The sequence below is a fragment of the Ictidomys tridecemlineatus genome, chromosome 1 (assembly GCF_052094955.1).
Source record: "Ictidomys tridecemlineatus isolate mIctTri1 chromosome 1, mIctTri1.hap1, whole genome shotgun sequence".
Lineage (NCBI taxonomy): Eukaryota > Metazoa > Chordata > Mammalia > Rodentia > Sciuridae > Ictidomys > Ictidomys tridecemlineatus.
Window position 1 is genome coordinate 23,252,274 of NC_135477.1, and position 25,656 is coordinate 23,277,929.

At 53.2% G+C, this 25,656-nt stretch overlaps 1 protein-coding gene across 1 annotated transcript; it reads left to right on the forward strand.

Moving 5' to 3' along the window:
* Nucleotides 1-1,316: 1,316 nt before the first annotated feature.
* On the forward strand, nucleotides 1,317-25,656 carry Itprip (inositol 1,4,5-trisphosphate receptor interacting protein). Its single transcript, XM_005333580.5, has 2 exons — nucleotides 1,317-1,549; nucleotides 21,889-25,656. The coding sequence occupies exon 2, from the start codon at nucleotides 21,902-21,904 to the stop codon at nucleotides 23,570-23,572; it is 1,671 nt and encodes a 556-aa protein (XP_005333637.2). The 5' UTR covers nucleotides 1,317-1,549; nucleotides 21,889-21,901; the 3' UTR covers nucleotides 23,573-25,656.

Consider the following 25,656-nt stretch of genomic DNA (forward strand, 5'->3'; position numbering starts at 1 on the left):
CCATTCAATTTGTAGACATTTTGGAAACACAAAGGTCTTTCAAAAATGTTTCCCGATACCCACCTCCCTTCACTCGCCCCCAAAACTGCCACAGATAGATCCCTATTGTCAGGAAAGGGCTGCAGGAGCAGAAGCTCAAACATGAAAGTACCCTGGGCCAAGGGCCAGGGGGTCTATTTTTGGAAATTTTTCTCATTGCCTGTTTATCTTTCAGACTCCACCTAATGTATTCCAGGCGGGTGTTAAAAGTTACTTGGCTAGGCTGAGAAGGAAAGCAAGAAGGTGATCTAAGACCCAGTACCAGTAGCAATGGTGATAACCTCTGGACGGTGTTTTCATTTCCCCAATTTAACCTCACTGCCATTTGGCGCTAGTGAAGCACTCATTCAAACCCACTACTGGCGGTGGGATTTGGGCAGGTAATTAAAAGAAAGTGACAGAAGGTTATGGATTTTGTAATCTGTTAAGTACCAGCGGGGTTGCTGCTGACTCCCTCCTGGACTCAGTTCTCTGGTCTCTAAAACAGGGTTAGAAATACTGCGTCTAAGTTCAGAGCCTTAGCCAGGCCTTGGAGAGGAAAGCGCCCCCTACAGCATTTGGTCCTCGTCCTCCTTTGTGCAAGGTTACTTCGGAGATGGACAACAGTGCATTCATCATAATGTTTGGTTATGTTAATCCAACCCAAGCTGCAAAAGAAAAAAGACCGGCGTTGTGTCTTTTTGTCCCTTTATTTTCCTTAAAGGGACAAAATAGGTGGCCCCTGGAACTCCGTCACTCGTAAAACGCGCCACTGGAACACTCGGTGGACTTGCAGTGACAACCTCTTCCAGTCTGTGGCCTAAACCGGCTTTTTTTTTTTTTTTTTTTTTTTTTTTTTTTTTTTTTTTTTTTTTTTAAAGAGAGAGTGAGAGAGACAGAGAGAGAGAGAGAGAGAGAGAGAGAATTTCAACATTCATTTATTTTTTCTTAGTTCTTGGCGGACACAACATCTTTGTTGGTATGTGGTGCTGCTGAGGATCGAACCCGGGCCGCACGCATGCCAGGCGAGCGCGCTACCGCTTGAGCCACATCCCCAGCCCCTAAACCGGCTTTTAAGGGCGTCCTCCCCGCCCTCCTGTCTTCGCTCCCCACTTGACTCCAGTGGCCACATCCTGTCTCGCCAGGTCACTCTCCAGTTCTGCTGTGTCGTCTGGCCTTCCTGCGGGGGTCGCCGGGCAGTCTCCGCGGCTGACCCCGGGCGGGGCCCCGCTAATCCGCGCGGTCCTCCTTAAGGAGCTTCCGCGGTGGCCCGTGGAGGCGGGTGTTTTGTTCTTATAAGGAGGGAAAAGTTTCCGTGACATCCAGGAAATGAGTAACTCCACAGCCTTGCGGAGCCCGGCCGTTGGAGCTAGGAGGCTGGAGCCGGCCGCGGTCCCGCCGCCAGCGTCCCCCTAGCTGCACCGCCGCGCGCTCCGGCAGCCGCCCGCACAGCCCGACGCCCCCCTCGGAGCTGCGCGCCAAACCCGAGTTGTCGCGGGCCTCCCGCGGGACAGCGCTCCCAAGGCCAAACGTAAGTCGGGGACCCGCAGCTCCAGGCTCTGCTGCTTCCCAGGCGCCTCGCGAGTTACAAAAAGGGAGGGATGGGGACCCCGGACTCCGCCGAGCGGCGCCCGAGTCAGGAGCGGGGGTGAGCGGGGAGCGCTCCAGACTCGCCTGCGCCCACCCCAAGTAGGGGCCGACTTTGGGGACCGCTGAAAGTGCGCGCGCACGGGCAGGCGCCGTGGTCTCTTGCGGTCACACCTCCAGTTCCCGCAGCGCTGGAGATGCGCGCGGTCCCTCGGCTCCCAACCCCACCGCTGGGCGCTTGCTGCAGCCGGCGCGGCCTGCAGCCGCTCTTCCCGGCGCGCCGAGCCTCGGAGCCCCACGCGGGACCACGTGTAGGTTCCTGGTGCGGGACCATCCGTTACTTTGGCTGAGCAAGGTGCTGCGGCACGAAAAACAGCTGGGTCGCCCTGCTCCTTGGCCGCCCCTCTCTTCCAGCGAGGAAGGAGTTAGAAGTGAAGTTGGTTTCTTCTTGGTTATAGTATTTGCGCAATCAGGTTGCTTCGGGCCGGATGAAGCCCCCGCCACTTCCTCTTTCAAGACTTTTGGCGGAGTAGACCCCATGCTGAGGGAACTTTCTCTTGGCTCTATAAATAGCCTCTGCCTCCTGTTACTCCATCCTTTACCGAGTCCCTGTCTCGGCCCGGTGGATGCACGGTGAGCGGGTTCGAAAGCCTCAGACCAGACGCCCCATCAGAAATGCTCTTCTTTAAAAACAAAAATGCTGCGGAGCAAGAAAGGAAAATAATCGACCCAGGCCAGAACCTCACTGTGCCTTCGGCCCCTCTGCCTGCAGTGAGAATCTTCCCTCCCTTCCAGACTAGAGGAGGACCAGGTACAGGTAGCATCTAAGTCAATCCAGGGCTCGCTTTTGTTTTGTTGTTCCTCTGACCAGGGCTCTTTCCTTTTACAAACCAGTTCTGCCTCACAGAGGCTGCCAGCTAGAGTCCAGGGCTGATGCAGTGACAGGTCCAGGTTAGCAGGAAAAATGGGGTGGCAGGCAGACACTGGTTGGGTTGATGTCATTCACGTTCTAGTTAATAACGTAGTGGCTGTGTTGGGTACTCCCTCCAGCCTGATGTGCCTAAGTGGCTCTCATAGTTTGCTAATTCCTTGTGTGTTGCTGCTGCTCCAGGCCATTCTGCCCTCAGATTTTCCACTTGTGGGTAACCATGGGGTGTTTTTTTGTTTGTTTGTTTGTTTGTTTGTTTGTTTTAATTTACCTGCTCCCTGCTCTCCTTGGGTGGATGGAGAAGCTTATTTTCAAGTGCTGGGTAATTTTCAAGATGCAGCAATTTCAAGCTCAGGCTTCCAGGGGGCAACGATGTGGACTTTTAACCTGATGTTGTCCTCCCAGAAGTCGTTACCTCTCTGGCCTTGCAGCTCCCAGAAGAGAAACTAAAAGGGTGTGTAGGTGAACTTGATAAGAAGGCAAGAAGGAGCAAGAACTTTGGGGGAGAAAATTGCCCACTGAGAAGGTATTTTCTGGAAGGAACCTGGTTTTGTATTTTTACTTTTTTGGTTAATGAAGAGAAAGATGGTTGGGGGCTCCTGTTTGATGAAGAGGGTGCACAGACTCAGGGGCAGACAGGGGTGAGCACCCTGTGCATGGGGCTGCGCAGGGGTAGAGTCAAGCCAATGTAGTGCACTAGCCCAGTTCTCAATGCCACCTCTTGGAGGGACACCACTGCCAAGTAGAACTATCCAGAGGAGGACAGGAACAATCTGCAAAGTGTGTCTTGTGAGGGAGAAGATAGAACCACTGGTGTGCACTCCAGAATGAGAAGCACAGGGGGACATGGCTGTATCCTTCAGATGTCCCAAGCATGGAAACCTGAGGAAAGAAAAATGGCTTACTATTTCTGGCCTCAGAAACTCCTTGGTTAGAAGAAACAACGACAGATCTCAGTATAGCATGAGAAGGAACTTTTCACAACTAGAGCTCTGCTGGTCATGCTCTGGCCATTGGCCACAGGGGCCTTCAAATCCAGGACTCTGGTTCTACATTTGGAGTCAAGAATGAGGCAGCGCAGCAACCTGTGGGGCTTGAATGGAGACATGTACGAGGGAGGGGCCGGTGCTCCAAAGGAGCAGGACTTGAATTATGGCCAAGACCATCCGTCCATGTTGGACCTTCCTCATTCATGGTTGTTGGGGAGGAGGGTAGAGCCACGAGGCTGAGATATCCTCGAGGACTGCTGCTGGTTTTTCCAGTCCCCTGTGTAATTTAGAATAAGTTTCTCCCCTCAGCAAGAGGGTGACATTTAGAAATAAGGACCTCGGAGCCATGGAGTTGGGACTTATCCTTGGGTTACCCTGGCGGTGTGTCCTTGGGCAGTACACTATCTGTGCAAACATTTACAGCAGCCCTGATAACCAATTATTGAGGGTGCAGGACCTTGACCTAACATTTCCAGAACGATGTTTTATCTATCTATTTATTTATTGGTTTCTCAAAAGCACTCTGTCTGTATCATTTAATCCTCACAGTTGTCCTATGAGGTCTTCTTAGCCCCACTTTACAGATAAAGAAACTGAGGGAAGCCAAGTGCTCAAGAGCCTGGAAGCTGAGGTGCAGTTGCTGAGCATTCAGAGAAGCAGGTTAAACTTAAAGCCAGTTATGGGAACTTAAAGCTCCCTTATGTGAAGGAGGAAAGAGCAGCTGCCTTTTACTCCGGACAGTGGAAGGATGGGAAACTCCTGATGATAGGAGGAGAGACACGAGCCTGGCCTCGTGGCTGACCGGGGGAGCCTAGCCCAAGCATCAGATGGCTTTCCGTCTTCATTACTGGGCGAGGTGAGGTGGCAGATCCAGTTTGGGGCCTGGTACAAGGGTGATGTGTAATTGTCACCTGGGTGTGGTGCAGAGGGAAAAGGTGAAGCTGTGTGCCAGGACGCGGAGTCTTCCTGCGGTGGAAGCAGGTGAGGGTGACCGAATATGCTGTCCTGACCTTCTAAACCCCTCTTCCCCCACCTCCAAGGAGATAAACACTTGGTTTCCCCACTGTTCACCTCAGCACTTAGTGAGCTAGAACTGAGCACTGTAAATCGTGCTGTCCGTGGGCACTTAAAGAGGTTTCTGGCCACTGAGGAAGTCAAGTAGTGTCTTGGGAAGGCTGGCTGGAGCCCAGAATTCACCTGTCCCAGGGGCTGGCTCTTAGCTACACCCACTTACAAATCGTATTTATATAATTTTCAGAGTGGTTTGCACTCAGGCTACTGAATCACCCTGAGAAAGCGGGTGTAGAAGTCAGAATGCTAGTTTATTAATTTGCAAGGAGACTTTGTGAACACCACACAGACTGAATGTCATCTTGTCCGTTCCTGCATCCTGGGGAAGCCACATGGGAAACTTGCTTTGCAAAGCTGGAGTCACAGCCGGGGAAGGGGGGGGGGCATTGATAGCCAGTGGTCCAGAACTCTGTCCACCTCTGTGGCCCTTTTGCCAATGATCCCCCTGGCTGTGCTTGTCTCCTTGGTTAGTTCCTCCAAGGCAGTGTTTACCTGGTAGGTTTTCTCCCTTTACTCTTGCATAATGTAGCGCTTTTTGTTATATTTGCTTATTTGTTTAGTGCTTTGTAAGCTTTATCTCTCAGCTGCATAGATTTACATTTGCATATGGTAAATAACTACTGTAAAATCCAGGGCTGTAGAACAGGCTGCAGGAATAAATGCTATATGCAAATCAAGAGGGTAATCAGGTGAACTGTGGGGGAGGGGGTGAAGAAGAAGCCAAGCACAGAGCTAAGAAACAGTGTCCCTAATTAGCACTGAGGCCCCGGGGAGTAGTAAAATCAAGACCAGCTTATTGTCATTCTTGTGTGAGCCTAGAGATGAAGCAGTCCTTTGCAGTGTCTGCTCAAGCCACCTGTCCTGCCTAGCTGGCCTCTTGGAGTTTAAAGGCCCCCTCAGAACTCATCTTTAGTGAGTCCCTTCTCCAGCTGCCCCAGGAGGTGACCATATGGGCTTTGAGATGGGCAGATTTGGGTTGAGTTCTGGCTCCACTGCTTGGAAATTAGGTGTTGCTAGTAGCTGGGCAGGTGCCTTGACCGTTCCAAGCCTCATTTTCACCATTAGTAAAATGGGGATGAACTGTCAGGACCATCAGAGGGTTGAGTTGGGTGGTGCATAGGAAGTGCTAAGCCTTGCCCCGCCGGCCTGCAGGCTGAGCTCTTCAGTGCTTAGTGGTCATCCAGGAGATGCATCTCTGCTGGGCTGGGCGCCCTTGTCAGGGTGCTGCTTCATCCTCTGAGGTCTGAATGAGGGGCAAAGCCAAAAGGTCTAGACAGTCCCAGAAGGGCAGAAGGATATCCTCAGTGTCCCACTCAATTGACTTTTTCAGAGACAAGGACAAAGCTTCTTGCCCTCACTTTTCAGGGGACTCTGGAGGAGGAGTCATATTTGAAGCATGGCCTATCTTAGGCATCGGGGAACGGGAGAGGGACCAGGGTCCTCTGGAGAGGAAGAGGGTCATTTGACAGTAGTCAAAAGGCCTCTAGGGTCCTCTTGAACAGTTTGGGATCTCTGATGTTTTCCTGTAGGGAGTACATCTCCCCTCCATCCACATGGCCCATTCCGGTGACATCAGTGGAATAGAAGCACCTGGCAGGTAGCATCACTGTTGCCCAGGCAACACCTCCACCTTAAGGCAGACAGGAAGAGACAGACCAATGTCAACTGTAAGACGCATGTTGAAGAGAAAGGACGTAGACATTGTGACCTCTCCACAGGTGTGTTTCTCAGAGGCCCGCCAGAGAGTGGGCTATGGGGCTTGGGGTTCTGGGGCTACAGTTTTGAGTTCTGGGCCATGAGCCAGATGGTGGTAGGTCTTTAGGCCTTGGGTTCAGTCTGTGGTAAGGAACATAGTGCTGAGGGCCCTGGTCTCTTTAGTTCCCCCAGCGTGACTCCCTACAGGGGTTTCTGCTACCTAAATCTTTGAGGTGGGGAGGGGAGCTCAGGCCAGAGCAGTCATGGGCCAACCATTAGAAAAGGGAATTTCCAGCTTCCTCGCCCTCACCACCCAAAGAAAATGAGATGCAAGGACGCCCTTACTGTGGGGGCTACTCATTGACCCAGCCATCACTGTGCACCTGTGATAATAGGCATGGCACTGTGTTTAGGGACTCTGGCCTCATGGAGCTTCATGACCAAAAGCACAAACAAGAATGTGTGCAACCCACTACCCCAGAAGGTAGTAGTACCAGATGGAACTAGAAAGTCTCATAGAGCGCCTGTCACTCAGCTCTGTTTCCCATGAAATTCTACATGGGTTAAATTAAACCTGTGAAGTCCCTTGTCTCCACTAGCTCATGCAGAGCATTGGAGGTCACATTTGAGATAAACTTGGGTGTTTGGAGAGTGAGGTTAAAGAAGACAACTATGGCTGTCTACAGTGTCCCACCAAAGGGACACCCAGAAGACAGCACTTTTCTCAAAGCTAAGCTCATTTGGCAATTCTGAGGCCTTTAATTTGGGGGGTTCAGCCACATCTTCTAAGGTGAGATCCACTGCTTTCCTTCAGGAAGAATTCCTAAGCAAGCACCACAAGCCAACACAAGGGATGAAGATGCAGGGGAGGGAGGTGGGAAACTGTCTGTCTCTACAAGGTCTCAGAACAGGAATTGCCTTGTCTTTCAACTTGATGGTGTCCCTTCAAGATCTTTGTTGTATGCCACTGGGCATCCCTCCAGCCTGTGAGTAGCTGAAGTAATTGTACAAACATGACTTTTTCAGAATCATAAGTGAAAATTAGTGTATGCTTAGTAGAGATTTTTAGCAGATAAGGCTTCCATTGACAAAAATGGTCCCAAATCAGTGGTCATGACCTTTTATTCCTATAAAAGGGATTGGCTTCCTTTACTGAGCAAAGCCCCATACTCAGGATTTTACACGTTTGTTTCTCTTGCTGCAGCATCTCTTCTGGGTAGGTATAGGCTGGGTAGAATAGGCTCCGAGAGGCCAAGTGATTTGCCCACAGTCCCAGAACTGAAAACCACAGAGCAAAATCCAAACCTAGATCTGTGCCTTCACAGCCGAACACACTCTTCCTGCCACCTCAGGCATCTGCCTGGATACCATAACCCAGTGACTATGAAGGACAGGTAAAGAATCCCATGAGATTTGAGTAGCAAAGTGGAGAAGACATCAGGCAGATCACCCACTCCAGGCCGGAGCCCCAGGTCCCCTCTTGCTGAGACTAGCTCTGGGGTATTAGCAGACAGAGCTCAGTTTCCCACTCTGAAGTGGACAGGACCAACCAGTACCCAGAGAGCCTTCAGCATACTTTGAGACCCTCAGATGGAGTCTCTGGGGGAAATGCAAAGCCCAGGACTATGGAAGAACTCGCTTTCAGGTGGAAAACATGGCAGCCACTCACACTAGGGCAGAGGGTCAGCTTTGAAGCTGCCCCACATGTTGGCCACTATGTCTTCCTCCTTTCCCTGATGGGGATGCAGAAGCATCTCCAACCTGCATCCATCTGTCAGGAAGGGCGTAGTCATCATTTTGGGCCTGCCTATTAGTGCACCAAGTGTGCTCTTAACACACTGGTCTCCCAGGAGCCTGTTTAATAGCCTTAGCAGCAGTCAAGGGACCCGCCTGAAGTTCATGAAAGGGGCCTTTGTTCTGGAGGGAGTTGCTGGAGGCTTGAGAGAAGGAGAGCAGAGGATGCCTGGGCTCCACCCTTTGTGCTACTTCCAAATGTCCTCCTTTTATCCATGATAGTTCTTAGGGACTCACCCAACACTGACGAGCCTGCCAGGGTCAGAAGAGACCTTGTTCCCCTTTCCTTTTCTGCTGTGGGTACTGGGGATTGAACTCAGGGGCACTCAACCATTGAGCCATATCCTCAGCCCTATTTTGAATTTTATTTAGAGACAGGGTGTCACTGAGTTGCTTAGCACCTCATTGTTGCTAAGGCTGGCTTTCAATTCACAATCCTCCTATCTCAGCCTCCCTAGGGGCTGGGATTACAAGAATGTGTCATTGCACCCAACTCAAGTGCACTCTTTATTCCCAAATTTCATCTCAATTGTCACCTACCCATCCCTAAACAGTGTGGGGAAGGGGAATCCATAGGAATGTATCTAATGTTCCAAGATGCCAGGTCACTGAGCAGTGCAGCATCATGGGAAGCCCATAGGCTTGAAAGACAGGACTGGGTTAAAATCCTGACTGTGTGCTCTTGATGAGTAACCTCACTACCACATGCCTCCGGTTCCAAATCTGTACATGTAGATAAATACCTGCCTTTGAGATTCAACCTGAGGATGACACACATAAAGCACTTTGCACAATGCTTAAGCCTCAAATATTATGTATTGGATGTAGAGGTTTCAGGCCAGGAGGCTTGTCCAATGTTCTCCAGAAAGAGAGACTTGCTGCTCATTCTGCTTTACCACAATTGTATTGGACCCTGTAATCCTGCACTTATCTTGAATTTCTCTCTGACTCTTGAGCAAGAAACTAAGTGTCAAAGGGCAAGGCAGCTAGGAGTCAGATAAGCCTATGTCAGGGTTTATTCCTGGGACGTTTCCTTGGAAAACACAGGTGGTCCCCAGGCAAAGGATTTTGCTCACATTGCCTAGGACACTTAGCGCTGTTGGTGTTTTGCTCTTCTGACTGCTCCTGGGAGTCCTGAGTCCATTCATTCATTCATTCAGCAAGTGTTCCTGGAACATTCCTCCTCTTAGTGCTGGGTGCTCAGAACCTAGTACTAGGAGGAGCTGTCAATGACGCTGCTGACCCATGGGAGGGAGGGAGGGAGACTGCTGCTGAGCCTCCTAGGTCACCAGACTTCCTTCTCCTTTCAAAGACAGAGAGGTAGAGGAGACAACTTAGTAGTCATTGTCATTAGTCCTTGTCCCCAGCCTTCTAGAGGAGCTTAAGCATATTGGTCATCTCCCTTCTTCCCAGAGGAGTCCTTAAATTGCAAATAGAATAATTCAACAAATCAAAGGGACTCCTGACTTTATCACCACTGCCAGTGTCAACAAGAGCATGTCACTTACAAAGCACTGCATGTGATTGTGCACCACCTGGCAGATGTGCACAAGGCCATGGACTGGGTCATGATTGTCATGGCAATGGCAGAGCCAGGACTCAAAGCCAGACCATCAGATTGCAGAGTTGGCTCCTTAACTCCTCTTCTCTAAGCCTCTAGAAATTGGTTCAGCTCCTCTGAGCTGAAGACTCTTGGACTGTTTCTTTCCGGGTGGCCTTGAGGGGAGGAGTAGGTCCCAGTGAATTGTGAACTTGACACTAGCAGTGGTTGCTTGAGGACCAGCCATGGGATCATGAATTCACTGGGCATTATTTGGACGCATAACTCCTGCATCAGTGATACCACACCATCCCTGTGGCTGGGAAACAGTGTGGCTGTAGGTGGTTGTGGTTGTTGTTTGTTTGGGACAATTCACAAGGAGCGGGACTCCATGTAGTCGTAGGTAATTCTGGGAGCAGTTTTGCTAACTGTTCCAAGCCTTACCGTCTGCTCTCTGGGAGGAGGAGAACTGGTTTGCTGTGACTAACAGGTGTGGGAGGGCAGCAGGCAGCTGGCTCTATTGTTCAGACCAGGTCCGTGCAGCAGAGCTGGGTCTAAGAAGCCACCACAACTCTTAGTGTTTTATGATTGCTTGGCCTCCCCCTTGCTTTTGTGCTGCGTGTTCTTCCCCTTTACTAAGATGAAAGGGGTTTTAGATCTTTGAAGGCACGCAGAACTGTGTGTGTGTTTGTGTGTGTGTGTGTGTGTGTGTGTGTGTTGCTCTGGAGCTCCTGAGCTTCTCCCCCTCACCCCTTCTCCCCCTCCCTAGCCCAGCTGGGCCCAGGCTTTGTGTCAGGTACTGCCTAAGCCTCAGGGGACTAAGCCGAAGGACCAGGGTGGAAGAACAAACTGGGATTTTGCTGTGGGCAGGATGTGAGTAAGAGAGGGTAGCTGGGGTGGCCAGGGGTAAGGGAACTGGCCTTTCTGTGGCTAGGGAAAGCTTCTGGGGGGACATCCTCCCCCATGCCCTAGAAGCAGGTAGAGAATTCCAGCCAGGCTCCATTCCCATCCAGGGATCAAAAGGAAAGCAGCAGCTGGGTGCCCAAGCAGCCCTCTAATTCCTTCCATCCCCAGCTCATCTGTGGGAGGGGGAGGGGGAGGTGGGGCAGGATGTGGCCCAGGGAGGGCTTTGTTTTCCTTTGTGCTTTCTCCCTGGTTGTGCCCAAGCCCTACGTGTCTAGCGGGTGGCGGTCTGAGCCTGCATCCCACCCAGGGAGCCTGCCTGCCTGCCTGTCCACCTGCCTGCCCTGACTTTGATAGAGCCTTGGGTTCTACGCTTGGAAGCAGGACACATGTGGAACGTGGTGGGAGACAGAGGAAGGGGCACGATGTGGGAGCCCTGGCATGTTCTGCCCCGGTGGGTATTAACGCTCCCTCTGTACAGCACCCTGTGGGTGAGGTGAGGCCACAGGAGCTGGGAAATGCTCTTCTGAGGAACTTTCGCCCAGGCCAATACCCAGCTGGGAAATGCTGAGCACAGCGGTTCTGTAATAAGTGCCTGCGTTGCACACACAGAAATCGAGGCGGGATTGCAGGGGTCTAGGGAGGCCCTTCCGTGCCAGCTCACTGTGCCGTGTTCACTCTCCTGGCCAATGAATGGTCAGTGTTTGTGGAGACCTTCTTTGAAGGTGGCACCTCCATCCAGGATGGCGTGTCCATGGCCCGTGAGCAGCTCTGTACCAGGTGCTTGGAGGACTGTAAAGATGAACAAAGACCCTGCCCTTGTCCTGGAGGAGCTCCAGCCCAGCAAGGTGATGGGTGAACAAGCAGGATGGGCCCACCGGGCAGACACAGCCTGGAGCACGGTCAGTTGGTGACCTTGAGCAGACTGCTGGACTGGGCTCCTGCAGCCTGTAACAGGGGCTGAGGTACCCTGCCTCAGGACTGCCTCAGAGGACAGTCACAGTGACTAGGGATGGAGGCCCAGGGAACCAGTTTTTGTTGGGTGCCTGCTACCTTCTGGTCACTTCCATGGAGATGCCTCTAGACACCAAATGTTTGCCTGCCTACTTCATAAATAGGTCTCCTTCCCCTTGTTCTTCCATCCCTTTCAAGAAAGAAGGATTTGGCTTAGGAGTTGGAGCATTGGGAGGGGTCCTTGGCAGTGGTTTCTGGGATGGCTTGTTATGAGAACAGATGGGTAGGGTTTTGGTCCAGAGCTATGAGGCACGATGTTGCAGGAATGGTGGAGATGTGCAGGAGGGTTCAGGGGACTAGAGATGATCCAAAGTGACTGGGCCAGGCGGAGAGGAACCCAAGAGGTCCCCGAGGCTGGTTGGGGCAGGCCAGGCCCTGAACAACAAACTTGAAGTGCTGACTTGTGTTACGTAGAAGCAGGACTCCGCTGAAGAGGGGCAGGGAAACTTTGGGGTTGGGTATAGGTGGGATGGGTATTAAGGAGAGCTCAGAGGAGCTGGTTTCCAAAGTCTCTGCTGGCCAGGTGGTGAGAGCCCTGTCTCACATGGAATTCCCAGGCTTTAGTGCAGAGTAAAGACCTGAGCAGAGAAGGCTGGGGAGACTAGAAGCACCACAGCAAAACAGGGAGAGTCTGTGGGGATCGCTGGCTGGAAGAGAAGAGGGTGCATCATGCTTTAGGGCTGTGTCGGTCTCCTGAGGCTGCTGGGACAAATTACCACCAACTGGGGCGCCTAAGACAACAGACATTTATTCTCTCACAGTTCTGGAGGCCAGAAGTCTGAAACCTAGGCGTCCACACAGCTCTCAGGGGATCCTTCCCCCCGCGGTGACAGCGTCCCATCCTCCATCTCTGCCTCCCCGTCCCATTGCCTTCTCTGTTTTCTGTCCCTTCATGAGGACACTGGTCATTGGATTTAGGGACCACCTGGGTAATCCAGGATGATCTCATCTCAGGACCCTTAATTTAAATGTATCTGCCAAGACACTTTTTCCAAATAAGGTCACCTCCTTAGGGTCTGGGTATCTTAGCACAGTGACACATCTTTTTGGTGGCTGCTGTTGAACCCTCACACTGACTGGGTGAAAGGAAAGGGACATGGGCCAGGACGCAGGCTTCAGGGAGTCCTTTCCTTGTCCCTTGACCATTTTGCTCCTCGTGTCCAGCCTCTCCCCTGCCCACAGCCCAGCCATTGACACCATCCTTGGTCTGTCCATCCCCAGACACTGGCTTCTGTGCTATCCTGGGGTCGGGGCCTCTGCTGCTAGGGAGTCAGCAGGGTGTCTGGATGGTGGACCCCCAGCCTTCCTGGGAGATGGATGGCTTCCTTTCTCCATCCTCTGCATGAACAGGCATGAACCAAAGGCAGGAGAACAGGAAGGATGTGGCTCTCCCACCCCGGGTTGGCCGGCAGAGTCCAGGCTGCTGTCCTTCCTGTGCCTTGGCTTCCCAGCCACCCTTATAGGAGTGGGCATCCTGGTGACTTGTTGGAAGCTCCTTCCTCTTCCAAGAACATGTGACCAGGTACTTCCTGAGTCCAGCCAGTGCCCACCTGTGGACTGTGGAGGCCCCCTCTCCACCCAGTGTGTGTTCCCTTCACCTCCTTAGTATTCCACCTGAGTGGGGGTCTCCTCTCTGCTCTCTCCCTCTCCTCTGTCCTATTATGCCACCCACACCAGGGTCCAGTGTTGACCTCTGGGTCCTCTGAGATCATGGGCCTACTCAATCTGGGGTCTGAGTTGGGGCTGCAGGAGCCCTGGCTCTCTGGTCCTTGGGAACACAGACCTGACCCTGGAACGCCAAGCACTCCTCAGTGAGTAACCCGTAGACTAGAGTCACCTCCTTCCAGTCCCTGGAGAGGCTTTGGCTGTGGGAGGAAACCCACTCTGGCATTAGCCTAAAGCCCCTTGCTCAGCCCTGACACAGGGAGTCACCTGGAGGTGTGCTTCCTGAGGGTGGAGGCACTGGGCAGGAGAGGAGAGCTGGCAGTGGCACGTGGACGGCTGCAGACAGGACCCTGGGTGGTCCACAGAAATATCTTATTGGGCTTATGTGGTTTTTAAAGAATTTTTGACATAGTAGCCAACACTTTAAAATTGGAGGATTTTGATAAAATCCAGGTTTACTGGCTTCAAAGGAAAAAAGATCTTGCCCCTCTGGGTACTCAGGTGTGTTGTGGTGGCTCTCCCTATCAGTGAACTGTGGGTCCTCCAAGTGACCAGTATGGCAGCCTGGCTCATTTTCCCTTGGGTCCCGCCAGGCACTTGATTTGACAGCCCCCATCCCTAGGAAGGATGACTGGGCATGGGGCTGCAGGAGGCTGGGAAGAGCGCAAGCTGGCGGCTCAGAACCTACCTGCTTTCTCAACAGGTCCCCTCCCTTCCTCTTTCCTCACTTCCTTTCTTTGCCCTCCTCTTCCTCTCCTGCTGGGTCCTGAGGCCTGTCAGGGCCCAGCCCCTACAGATGCTCTTTCCTGGCCCCATGTGGGGTGCAGGTGAAGTGAGGTCCCCTCTGGGGACACCATGGTGGTGGGGGGGGCAGTTCTGTGTCTCTAGGGCCCTTGCTGAGGCGTGGGCCAGCTCCCGGGCCTTTCTCCCTCCCTCCCTCCCTCCTCAGTCATGGTGAGCAGCTCTGCCTTCGGAGCTGCTGTGACCCAGCCATGGATGAGCTGCTGCTGTCCTGAGTTAGGCAACAAGGAAGTTGTTGGTAGAGACATGTCACTTGCACAGCTGTATCTGCCCCGGCCATCTCCCCACAAAGGCATGGTAAATCCGCTGCCACTGACGTGTTGGCAGCTGCGTTGTGTCCAGGTCATGCTTGGTGTCCTGGGAGCTGCAGGACATTCAGGTTCATGACCGTATAAGAAGTCAGGGTCCAGCAGGTAAACTGACACCGTGAAGAGCAGGAAGGTGGCCCGAGCTGGGTCAGTTCTGAGAAGGGCGAGGTCGGTCTGCTCCCAGGGCCAGTCTGCTCCCGGGGCCAGCCGGGGCCAGCCCCTAGAGGAGTGTGATCTTGGCCTGACGGGAAGCATAGGGCCTGGGCCCTGCTAGAGAGGAGCATGAGGGAGGAATGAGATGGTCACAGAGAGTCCCACTAGGGCTCAGACTGCCCAGCCATGGGCTCCAAAACCAAGGCTCAGGCCAAACACAGGCTCTGCGGTCAACCTGTCCTTTCTCCTGGTCCTGGAAACCTGGGGACAACCTACCTGGATGATTTTGATGGTTCCTTCTGACATTGCCCAAGTGGCGCCCCCTGGCTGCAAGAGGTGGCAGGGCTCACTCGGTTCCCAAGGGCCTGCTCAAGGGGCCAGAGGGATAGTCGAAGGGGGAAGCCGTCTGCCAAGGTGCGGCCCACACACAGGCGTGTACCGCCATCTTATAGGCCACACAGTGAAGCTCCCTGTCCCTCAGTCTATCTGTTCTGAAAACTAAATGACAGACATACGCATCGTGCCTAGTATTATGCCTGACGTGGACTAACTTCTTCTTTGTAAATGGTTCTAAAGGAAAACATCCTCATCTTCAGCTTCCCTTCTGTGCACAAATTCCTGCCCAGAATCCCTGGGAGGGTCCACGGCGGATAGCCAGCCTGCCTCGACCATTTCTACCCAACCCTCGGGATCAAGCCTGTCTCTTCTTTAGGCCTCAGTTTCCTCATCTGTGAGTGGGGTTTAGACAAGCACAACTAAATTCTGACTTTCTTGAATCTGTAGCTTTATCTCACTCCAAACACTGTGGATCTGATGAGCTGAGACACTCCAGGACAAGGCCAGGCTTGTGACAGTTGGGGTCTGCTTGATTCCCCTTTTCTTGGAGGCCCTAGAACCCAGACAGTGGGACAGGGACCCAGCTGACGCCACCAGGCCTGGGCCACGCAGCCCTCCTCTGCTGCCTCCTCTATTCTAGTTCATGAAGAAAACCAGCAGCTGCTCCTTTTGGCTCTGAAGGTGACGCCGGGGCTGTGGCTACATTTGTTGTTGTAATTAGCAGAGCTAATTGCCTCTGACGGGCCTGGTGAGGGGCAGGCCCTTGGCAAGCTCCAGGAGCCAGCTGCTGACACCTCAGGAGCCCCACCTCCCTCCCAGAGGCTGCCTGACTTGGAAACCCGGCTCGGGAGGAACTGGGGCTCCCGGTGGCCCTCAGACCCCAGTGGACTTTAGAAGCACCTGGAGAGCTCATTAAACATGCCCGCCGGCCCTGCCCCTGGAATGCCTCATCAGCAAGCCAGGGTTTGCCCCCAAAAATATACATTCATGTTGCCAGGGGTGCTGTTGCTGCAGGCGTCTGGGAACCACTATCCCAGAGGGGATTCGGGCCCAGTGAGGAGTGGGACCTGGGCACTTCCATGGCTAAGCACAGGCCAGGCTGTCCTGGGGTGGGGGATGGGCTTGTAGAATTCTGTCTGCAAGGAGAGGAGAGGTGATTTGGAGCCAAGGGGTCACACCAACATCTTCCCAGCAGGTGGGGAGGTCTCTGGGCCAGGAGAGGACCCCAGGGAACAGAAGTAAAACTCCCCTCCTCTGCGTTTTCGCAGCTGTAGGTCATTGCCTTTCATGACCCCGTGCTCCTTCTGTCTGTGACAGAACGTCATGGCCGGCTCCCCTGTGGTTTTTACTGCTGGGGCTCAGGCCATCCTGAAGCATCCAGCCTATTCCCAAGCTTAGCGGGGACAAAAGTGGGCAGAGGGGCCTGAGTTTCAGCCCGGCCATGACTTTTGCTAGAAAATTCCTTAGTTCCTTGGGCTTTGGCGAAGCCATCTGGGAAGCAGGAATCTTCTTAGGTTATAGTGGTCCCTGTGTTCAGTGCCCAGTGCATCTAGGGAGGGCTTCGGGGGATGCTGTGGATATTAGACAACTCTTAGTGGTAGTTTTTGGATGGGGCTGTGGTGGGGAGTGCTGGAGGGCTCGAGGTGCAGGATGAGGGGACCCTCGTAAGGAGTATGGGATTTCTCCTCCAGGGTCTTGGACTTCTGATCAGCCTCAGAGTAAAGGTCTGGTAATGCACTGGTCCTGGCCACCACTGTAGCCCTCTACCCAGGCACCCAGAGGTCAGCATCTCCCCCCAACCCCTGCTGCCTGTGACCTGGCCCTTTGCCAAGCTAAGTTTAGCTGTGAACCGCATGAGCCACCCTCTCTGTGGGTGAGGCGTGGGTGGAGAGGAATTCACAGGCTTCCTGTCAGCTTCCTGACAAGCAGACAAAGCCACCAAATGACCCAGGTTTATTCTCAAGGCCAAACCCGCCAGCTGATGTCATGGACCACAGGTGTGAGACATCCCCAGAGAGGTGAGAGCTTTGGAGCAAGGCTGGACTGGGGGAAAGGAGCCCATGGGGAGGGATGCGTGTGCATAGGAGCACACGCGAGTGCATGGGAGTGTATAAGTGCACATTATCCATGGTTTGCAAGAAGCCTGCCCCTCCCCCTCAGTCTCCAAATGTCAACATGCCTGCCCTCTGCCATCCCCTCTGACCTGGGACTCCTAAGGAGATGTCCTGTACAATTTGGTTTGGGTGGGAGAAGGAGCACCACACAGGCTTCAAACTCAGCCGCATGTGATGGGCATGTGCAGCCACAGTCCAGTTCTCTGCCTGGCCCTGGCCCACCCCACCCCTCCCCACCCCTCCCCATCCCTCCCCATCCCTCGGGTGCTGCAGTTAAAGGCAGGCTGTGCAGAGTTCAGTGAGGAGCAGAGCACGTTGGGTTTGATCCCTGGATATGGTTAATGTGAGGAGGTGAGTCAGCAGGAGATCCCAGACTCCCAGGGCTTCTCCCCCTTTGCTGGGGGGCAGGGCGGACCCAGCCAAGTGCCAGGGAAAAGCAAGAACAGTGGAGCACTTTGTGCTCTCAAAGCACTTTTGAGCGTGTGTTCCTTCACGCCTCTGGCACTGGGGCAGGGCTAGTGGGCTTGGCTGGTGAGAAAACAGGTGCTGTGCTGAGCACACAAGATGCGGGATCTCACAGGAGGGACAGTTCTGAACTCCTCACAGGTAAAGCAGGTAGCCTAGAGGAGCTGAAGGATCCACCCGAGACCCAAGTTCAAGGTCAGGTCGACAGCCCAGGTACCTCCCATTTTGTGCCACTGTTTCCCAGGTGCTCCAGATGGAGTGCCGTTTGTGACCCTACTATTATCAGTGTCACTAGGGGCTGCCTAAATCCTGCCAGAGTTCCCATCAGGCAGGTTCAACTGTGTATTCCCATACCATCGTAGCCACCCATAGCCACTCACACAGGGGCAGACATTTCACCAAGTGTTTGATGTGCCTTATCTTGTTTAGGCTTTACAACATCAGGTATTATTCTTTTCCATTTGACAGATGAAGAGACTGAGGTTCAGAGAAGTTGAGCGATTTGCCCAAGGTCACATCCAATAGATGTACATGCTGAGTTCTTATAACCCAGTCTACTTCCTCCAAGTCTTGGTTTGGCATTCTGAACCTTGCCAGCCCCAATACAGAAAAGCTTCTAGAAGCCCATTCTCCTCCAGAAGGCACAGTGGAAGCCGTGGGTGGAGGGAAGAAGACTTCCCCATCTAGTCTAGGACTTGGTGGTGGCACCAATTGGTGGCATCCTACCCTGAGTTGACAGAAACTGACTCCCTCCTAGGTTGGGAGTTGCCAGGGCTGTCCCTGTGTCTGGTCAAGGTCTCCTGTGCCCAAAAGTCACTGGCCCTGAAGGACATCCAAACCCCCAGATTATCATCTGTCTACTGCCAACGTCAACATTCTACGCCTTTACCTTCAAACTTGGAAACCTGTTCATTGGCCAGGCTCATGGCTCTGCTGTGGACCACCCTGGCAAACCTTCCATGACCATTTCTCTAATGTCAAAACCAGGGCTGACCTGTTTCTGCAATTATCCAGCATGCTGCTCCTTGGCGTGGGGACAAAACGCTGGCCGGCTGCCCTGTCTCCCTTTCAGTCTGACTTCCTCCACTTTCTCCTTTCTCCCATTTCCTGCTCTGCAGAAACCCATGCGTGAGTGCTTCAGAGCTCACCTCTGACTCTGGACTTGGGTCTCCACGTGGAGGGCAGCTACCGCTGGACCTTCCTCTCCCAACTCTTTGGAATCCTCCTGACACACCCAGCTGTATACGGGGTGGAGCTGAGTGTCACATCTGAGCAGCAGCTTGGCCCAAGTGTGGCTGGCAGCCAACTCAGGCAATTTACAACTTGCCCCTTGCTGGGGACATCCTGCCAAGGTATCTTTACCTGGTGACAAATCCCTGTCTGTGCACAGTAAAGGCAAGAATTCCATGATGCAAATCAGGGTCCAGGGCTCTAGCCAAAGGGAATGGGGCTCCTGCCCAGAGTCGATGCTGGCTTCTCCAGCGGGGTGATGGGAGAAGCCCTCTGGGTTCTTTCTGTTGTCCGGTGGCAACCTCATGACCTCACTGATTTGCATTTGGCCATTTCGCTCTTTGCTGAGGTCCCAGGAGGAAAAGAACAAGACTAGTGTGGAAAGAGAAAGGGCAGATTATTCCCAAGATTCCTGCTGAGCAGAGGAGAGGGTATAATATACAGAAGTGCTCCCACCTGAGGGGGATGTATCCAGGACCCCGCTGGGTGCCTGAAACTCTATATGGATAGTACTGAATCTATCTACACTGTGCTTTTCCTATACATACACAAGTTCAATGCCTTTCCTATCTTAACTTACTCTGCTTATCACACACTGGGGCTATAACTTTTGCAGGTTGAGGTTCAACAGCAAAACACATTTATTTTCCTCCTTCACAATTTCACAGGTAAAAGATTCACCCTTTTTTTATTTCAATCTTTTTTTGTTTGTTTTTTTGGTGGTGCTGAGGATTGAACCCAGGGCCTCATGCATGCTAGGCAAGCTGAGTCACAGTACTCAGCTCTCACCCTTACCATAGACCTTAGCAATCTCGGTATATGATTTTTTTCTTTCCTTAAGTTGAGAACTTTCATCCTTTCACTTAAAAGAAGCACTTTACTGCCTCTCTTTGGCATATCCAAATTGCCAGGGTCACTACTCTTGCACTTTGGGGCCACTGTTAAGTAAAATAAGGATAACTTGACTACAAGAACTGCATTTCTGCCAGTCAATTTGATGACCCAGTGAGCTACTAAATGACTACAGGAGGGTAGTATATATAAGGTGGATATACTGGACAAATATGATTCATTCATTCCTGGACAGGAAAGAGTCAAACAGTACAAGATTTCAACACACTACTCAGATAGCTGCAACTTAAAACTTATGAGTTGTTGCTTATTTCTGGACATTTCCACTTAATATTTTCAGATTCACAGTTGACTGCAGGTAGCAGAAACCTTGGGAAATGAAGCTGTGGCTGGATGGGGGTACTACTATACTGTAAAATGATGCTTTCCAGACCTTAATGTGGATGGTGTTAAAATACAAATTTTGTGTTGGTGAGGATGGGGGGAAAAGGTACACTCATACGTTGCTGATGGGACTCCAAATTGGTGCAACCACTATGGAAAGCAGTATGGAGATTCCTGAGAAAACTTGGAATAGAACCACCATTTGCCCCCCACCCCCACCCCACCCCCCAAAAAAACGCTCCTCAATTTATTCCCAGCCAAAGGACTTAAAATCAGCATACTACAGTGATGCAGCCACATCAGTGTTTATAGCAGCTCAGTTCACAATAGCTAAACTGTGGAACCAACCTAGGTGCCCTTCAGCAGATGAATGGATAAAGAAAATGTGGTCTGTATGCACAATGGAATGTTATCAGCCTTAAAGAAGAAAGAAATTGTGATGTTTGCTGGTAAATGGATGGAGCTGGAGAATATCATGATAAGTGAAATAAGCCAATCCCAAAGAATCAAAGGTCAAATGTTTTCTCTGATATGTGGATGCTAATTCACAATAAGGGGGGCTGGCTAGGGAAGAATAGAGGTACTTTGGGTTAGACAGAGTGGAATGAAGGGAGAGGAGGGGGTGTGAGGATAGGAAGGATAGTAGAATGAATCGGACATTATTACCCTATGTGCGTATATGATTTCCCAAACAGTGTAGCTCTACACCATGTACAACCAGAAAAATGAGAAATTATACTCCATTTATGTATGATATGTCATACATAAATGACATATACAAAAGCAAAAAAAAAAAACAAAACAGATTTTGGAGGAGGCCTGGAGTACAGCTGACATTATGTTTTTCTAACAAGCTCCCAGGAGATATTGCAACCAATAGTCTGTGGATCACAATTTCAATAGCAAAGATCGTTAGCCCTCTCCTGTAAGTCACTTAAAGCCTAAAAATTTCATGGGGGAATAGAATATTACCTTTCACAATTAAGAAATCAGATTCCAAGTTCAGATGTATTATGAGAGGAAACTAGTGATATCAATACCATGACCCTGTGGGATACTTTTTCCTCTTGTACCAGGAAACCAAGATTCAGAGACATGAGCTAACATGCCCAGAGTCTCACACAGCTTTTAGTGAGAAGGTTAGCTTTAGAGCCTCTTGTTCTTAACCACTAGACTTGACTTGTATTGCAGGAAGATGAATTCACTAGATGACATCCACTGGGATAGCAGTGGATGTTTGATTGAGGACTATTTTGATTTTGAGGGATGGAAAAACAACTCAAACTTACTTAAAGAAAAAGGAATCGCAGCCGGGCACTGTGGCACATGCCTGTAATACCAGGACCTCAGGAGGCTGAGGCAGGAGGATCACGAGTTCAAAGCCAGCCTCAGCAATGGTGAGGCACTGAGCAATCAGCGAGACCCTGTCTCTAAATAAAATACAAAATAGGGCTGGGATGTGGCTCAGTGGTCGAGTGACCCTGAGTTCAATCTCCAGTACCAAGAAAAAGGAATGGCTTTCATGCATAGCTAGATCCAGGGGTCTGCTTTCCTCTGTGTTGGCATCTTCCTCAGGCAGGCTCCCCCACCCCACCCCCAGTGGCTGGAGAGCCACCAGCACTGCAGCTGTGACCCCGTCACCCAGCCTAGCCATTCGGCAAGTCTTTCTCCCAGTGCTCCCAGCAAGTCCTTCCTTGGGCTCAAGTTAGGCCACGTGTTCACTGAAGAACCCATCACAGGTGGCCGCAGGTGGGGATGAGTGTGGAATAGCCTGATGGTCTTGGGCCTGGAATGCCCACCCCATAAGGACCTAGAGCAGAAAAGGTTGGCTCCTAGGGTCAGGGAGGTTCTACCAACAGCAGAAAGAATGTCCTGGAAGACAGATGTCCGCCCCAGGAAGCCTTGAGTTCTTCCTCCTAGGCCAGGCTGAAGACACAGGAGGCAGCCGCAAGGGCCAGTGTGGTTGGGTGGGGCCCCGAGGGTCTGGGGACAAGTGCATGAGGGAGGCGTGGTGTGTGACCTGTGGTCTCTCTGTTCCCAGGAAACCTCCAGCCATGGCCCTGGGCCTCTTCCGGGTGTGTCTGGTAGTGGTGACGGCCATCGTCAACCACCCGCTGCTGTTCCCGCGGGAGAACGCCACTGTCCCAGAGAACGACCAGGAGATCATCCGCAAGATGCAGGCCCACGAGGAGAAGATGCAGCTGGAGCGGCTGCGCCTGGAGGAGGAGGAGGCGCGGATGGCAACCGAGAAGGAGGCCCCGGAGCAGGTGGCGGAGGAGGGCCAGCAGCAGCAGGAGACGCTGGCCTTGAACCTCTGGACCACTCTCTGCATGATCCTCTTCCTGATCATCGAGGTGTGGCGTCAGGACCACCACGACGGGCCCTTGCCTGAGTGCCCCGGTGGGGACGAGGATGAGCTGCCGCTGCTGGGGAGCGCCCCGCTGCGGGGCGTCACCCTGCCCAGTCAGGCCATGCTGGGCCACTTTCACGAGCACGGTATCCGCGGCACCATGGCCGACGCCGCCCGCACCCGGGAGTTCGTGGAAGGCTTCGTGGATGACCTGCTGGGAGCCCTGAGGAGCCTCTGCCACCGGGACACTGACATGGAGGTGGAGGACTTCATCGGTGTGGGCAGCATGTACGAGAACTGGCCGGCGGACAGGCCGCTGCTGTGCCACCTGTTGGTGCCCTTCACGCCCCCGGAGCCCTACCGCTTCCACCTGGAGCTCTGTTGCTCCGGCCGCTCGGTGCCCTTGGACCGCCAGGGCTACGGCCAGGTCAAGGTGGGCCGGGCCGACGGGGACCCGCTGGGCTGCATCTGTGGCAAGACCAAGCTCGGAGAGGACATGCTGTGCCTCCTCCACGCCAAGCAGAGTGGGGCGCAGCCCTGCAGGGAGATGGAGGACCTGCTGTGTGCCCCAGAGTCCCGGTACCTGGACACCATGAGGGTCATGAAGTGGTTCCAGACGGCCCTCACTAAAGCCTGGCAGCGCATCGCCCATAAGTTCGACTTTGACCTTGCCTTTGGCCAGTTGGACACCCCCGGGTCCCTCAAAATCATGTTCCGCTCAGGCAAGGCCATACCCTTCAACCTGATTCCTGTGATCCAGAGTGACAGCTCCGATCTGCACTTTGTCTCCCACCTTCCCAGGGAGCTCTCTGGGGAGACCCCGGCCTCCAGCACCGACTGGCTCCTGTCCTTTGCTGTCTATGAGCAGCACTTCCTCAGGATAACTTCCAAGGGGCTGCCCGAGGGGGCCTGCCACCTCAGCTGCCTGCAGATCGCCTCCTTCCTGCTCTCCAAGCAGAGCGGCATGGAGGGCGCCTGCGGCCTCGGCGCCAGCGGGCTCAGCACCTACCACCTAAAGACTGCGCTGATGCACCTCCTGCTCTCCCGCAAGGCCTCTGACTGGAAGGCGGCGCAGCTGCGCTCACGCCTGCAGGAGCTGCTCTGCTTCCTGGAGAAGAGCCTGCTGGAGAAGAAGCTCCTTCACTTCTTTGTGGGCAACCGCAAGGTCCCCGAGGCCCTGGGACTCCCCGAGGCCGTGCGCAGGGCGGAGCCTCTCAACCTCTTCCGGCCCTTCGTCCTGCAGCGGGGTCTCTACCGGAGGACAGTGGACTCCTTCTATAAGATGCTCGAGAATGCCCCAACCCTTGTCAGTGAATATTCCCTACGTGTCCCCTCCAGTCAGGCCAGCCTGTCCACCAAAGCTGTCATCTTGTAGAGCATGTGGAATTTGAGAGCCAGGAGGGAGGGTGTCTCGAAAGTCCGAGTGGCCGGGGCTCTGCAGCGCACCCGGGGATCCAGGTAGGCTTGGCGGAGAGCCCAGGTGCAGCCTGCCGGGAAGCCAGGCCCCGCGGGCGGAGGAAACAGAATTCCAGCTGGATGCTGATTTGCTTCCCTGCCGCTGAGGCCCAGTGGCAGAGTTATCATTTGGGTTTGGGGACTGGTTCTTTGCAGAGTGCTCTTGGATTACCACAGATGGACAAGAAGGTGACAGAGCACTCCACGGAGACTGAGAAGGAGAGAGTGCCCACGTTGACCTTGAGCGTAATCCATTTCCATCTCGGGCCCAGCCTATGCTCTGTATCAACAGATGCTCCACATGAATGCTGCCAGGGACCCGCGTTTAGATCCTGTACCCCATGTCCAGGAATGCTGGGCCCCAGCCATCTTCAGGCAAAATAAGAATAAGGACAGATGTGGGAATCCACAACCTGGGACCCACAGTGGCTGCCCCTTCTTATAGTGTTGGAAGAAGAGACCAGGTAGAAACCTGGGGCTCCAAGTAGCTCATGCTACACTCAGCTGGGTATTTGGTGGCAGAGGGTTTAAAGGTGGCTGATGCTTTGGCCGTATTCTCACTCAGGTGCACCTCTTCCCAGGCCTCTTTGCTAGCACTGTGTGTCCCAAGTGTTCCAGTGGCACCTGGGTGCCATTTACCGCGCTGGGCGCCTCTCACCTCTCTCCATCCTTTCAGCTCATCAGTGTGGTAGGAGGATGGCAGATGCTGCAGAGGGAAACTGATCTTGAAAAAGAGAGGTACAGGCTGCCTGGGACGAGGGACAGAGCCTGGTTCCCAGGGAGGTAGGGTTGGGCTTATAATCTGGACTAGTTCAGAGGAGGTGGCAGAGCCCTGGGGTGGGGACTGCCATAGCCTTGCAGTGTCCTCAGGCTCTCAGTCCTAGGGCAGGGTGGGCTGGGAAGCTAGAACTCTGGAAACCCAGCTCTGGGCCACAGGCCCAAAGCCACCTCCTGCCCAGTTCCTCACTACAGGGGGACTCGCTTACTGCCCAGAGCCCACCCTTTCTGCATGGGCCTTCCTGACCATACAGATAACCCAGACCTAAAAGCCTAGTGTTGGCTGGGCTGACTGGGGACCTGTGTGGGCACCAAGGACACAGCCCTCAGAATTCAGGGGCCACCTTGTCCTGCCGAGAGCTATGGGCCCTGAGTAGGCACCAGAGCCTGAGGCTAGACTGGGCTCCTCTGCAGGCCTCGTTCACGGGATTGAGGAAACTCTTCTCCACTGGGCTTCAGTGGCCCTTTGAGACTTCCTCTCTGCATCACTTCAGGACAAAGAGGAATGGAGAACAAAGAGCCAGGCCACGCCCGGGTCCCTCTTCCAGGATTCATGCCATCCAGGCCTGCCTCCCAGATGGCATAACTAACTCGAGGTGGGTGTCCGAGCTTACTGCGACCTGAAGAGAAGAGCACCTCCCTGTGCCCAAGGAATGCTCTCTCACCCAGCCCCGGAAGGCTCGAGAAGGACCACTTGCCCACCAGCGTTAGATCCTGGTGGGAAGACGGCTGCAGTCAGGGCAGCAGATCCCATAGGAAGTGGCCTTGTGTGAGCAGGAGCTGGACTGAGCTCGTGCTTGGGCTCCCCGGGCCCCCCAGCCACCACCTGGCACCCCAGGGAGTGACCCTGCTCAGGTGTGGCTCACAGCAACCCTGAGCCAGCCATCCCACTGGATTTCACTTCCAGAATCAGGGCAGATTTCCTTATTTATTGAAACCTCTGCCTTTTCTCCCTTCATCCTTATCCTGCTGTGCTATGAAGAGAACCCGCCTCCAGAGGCCAAGGCCAAGCCTGCATCTCCCTCAGGTCCCCCTTTGCTTTCGGGAGAAAGTTCACTCAAAAACTGGCCCCAGCGTCTTGTTTGTGCAGAACTCGGTGGAGAAACCGGGGTCTGTTGTGCACCGAAGCTGCTTCTGAAGCAGAACGCAGCGGGGCTCTCGGTGTTTCATGCTGCCTTATTTATATTAAAAATAAATAAATCAATAAATTCTCTCATGGAGGAGAAA

Bases quoted from the DNA above. Each gene is read 5' to 3' on its own strand.
- Itprip (XM_005333580.5), top strand. From the start codon at position 21,902: ATGGCCCTGGGCCTCTTCCGGGTGTGTCTGGTAGTGGTGACGGCCATC.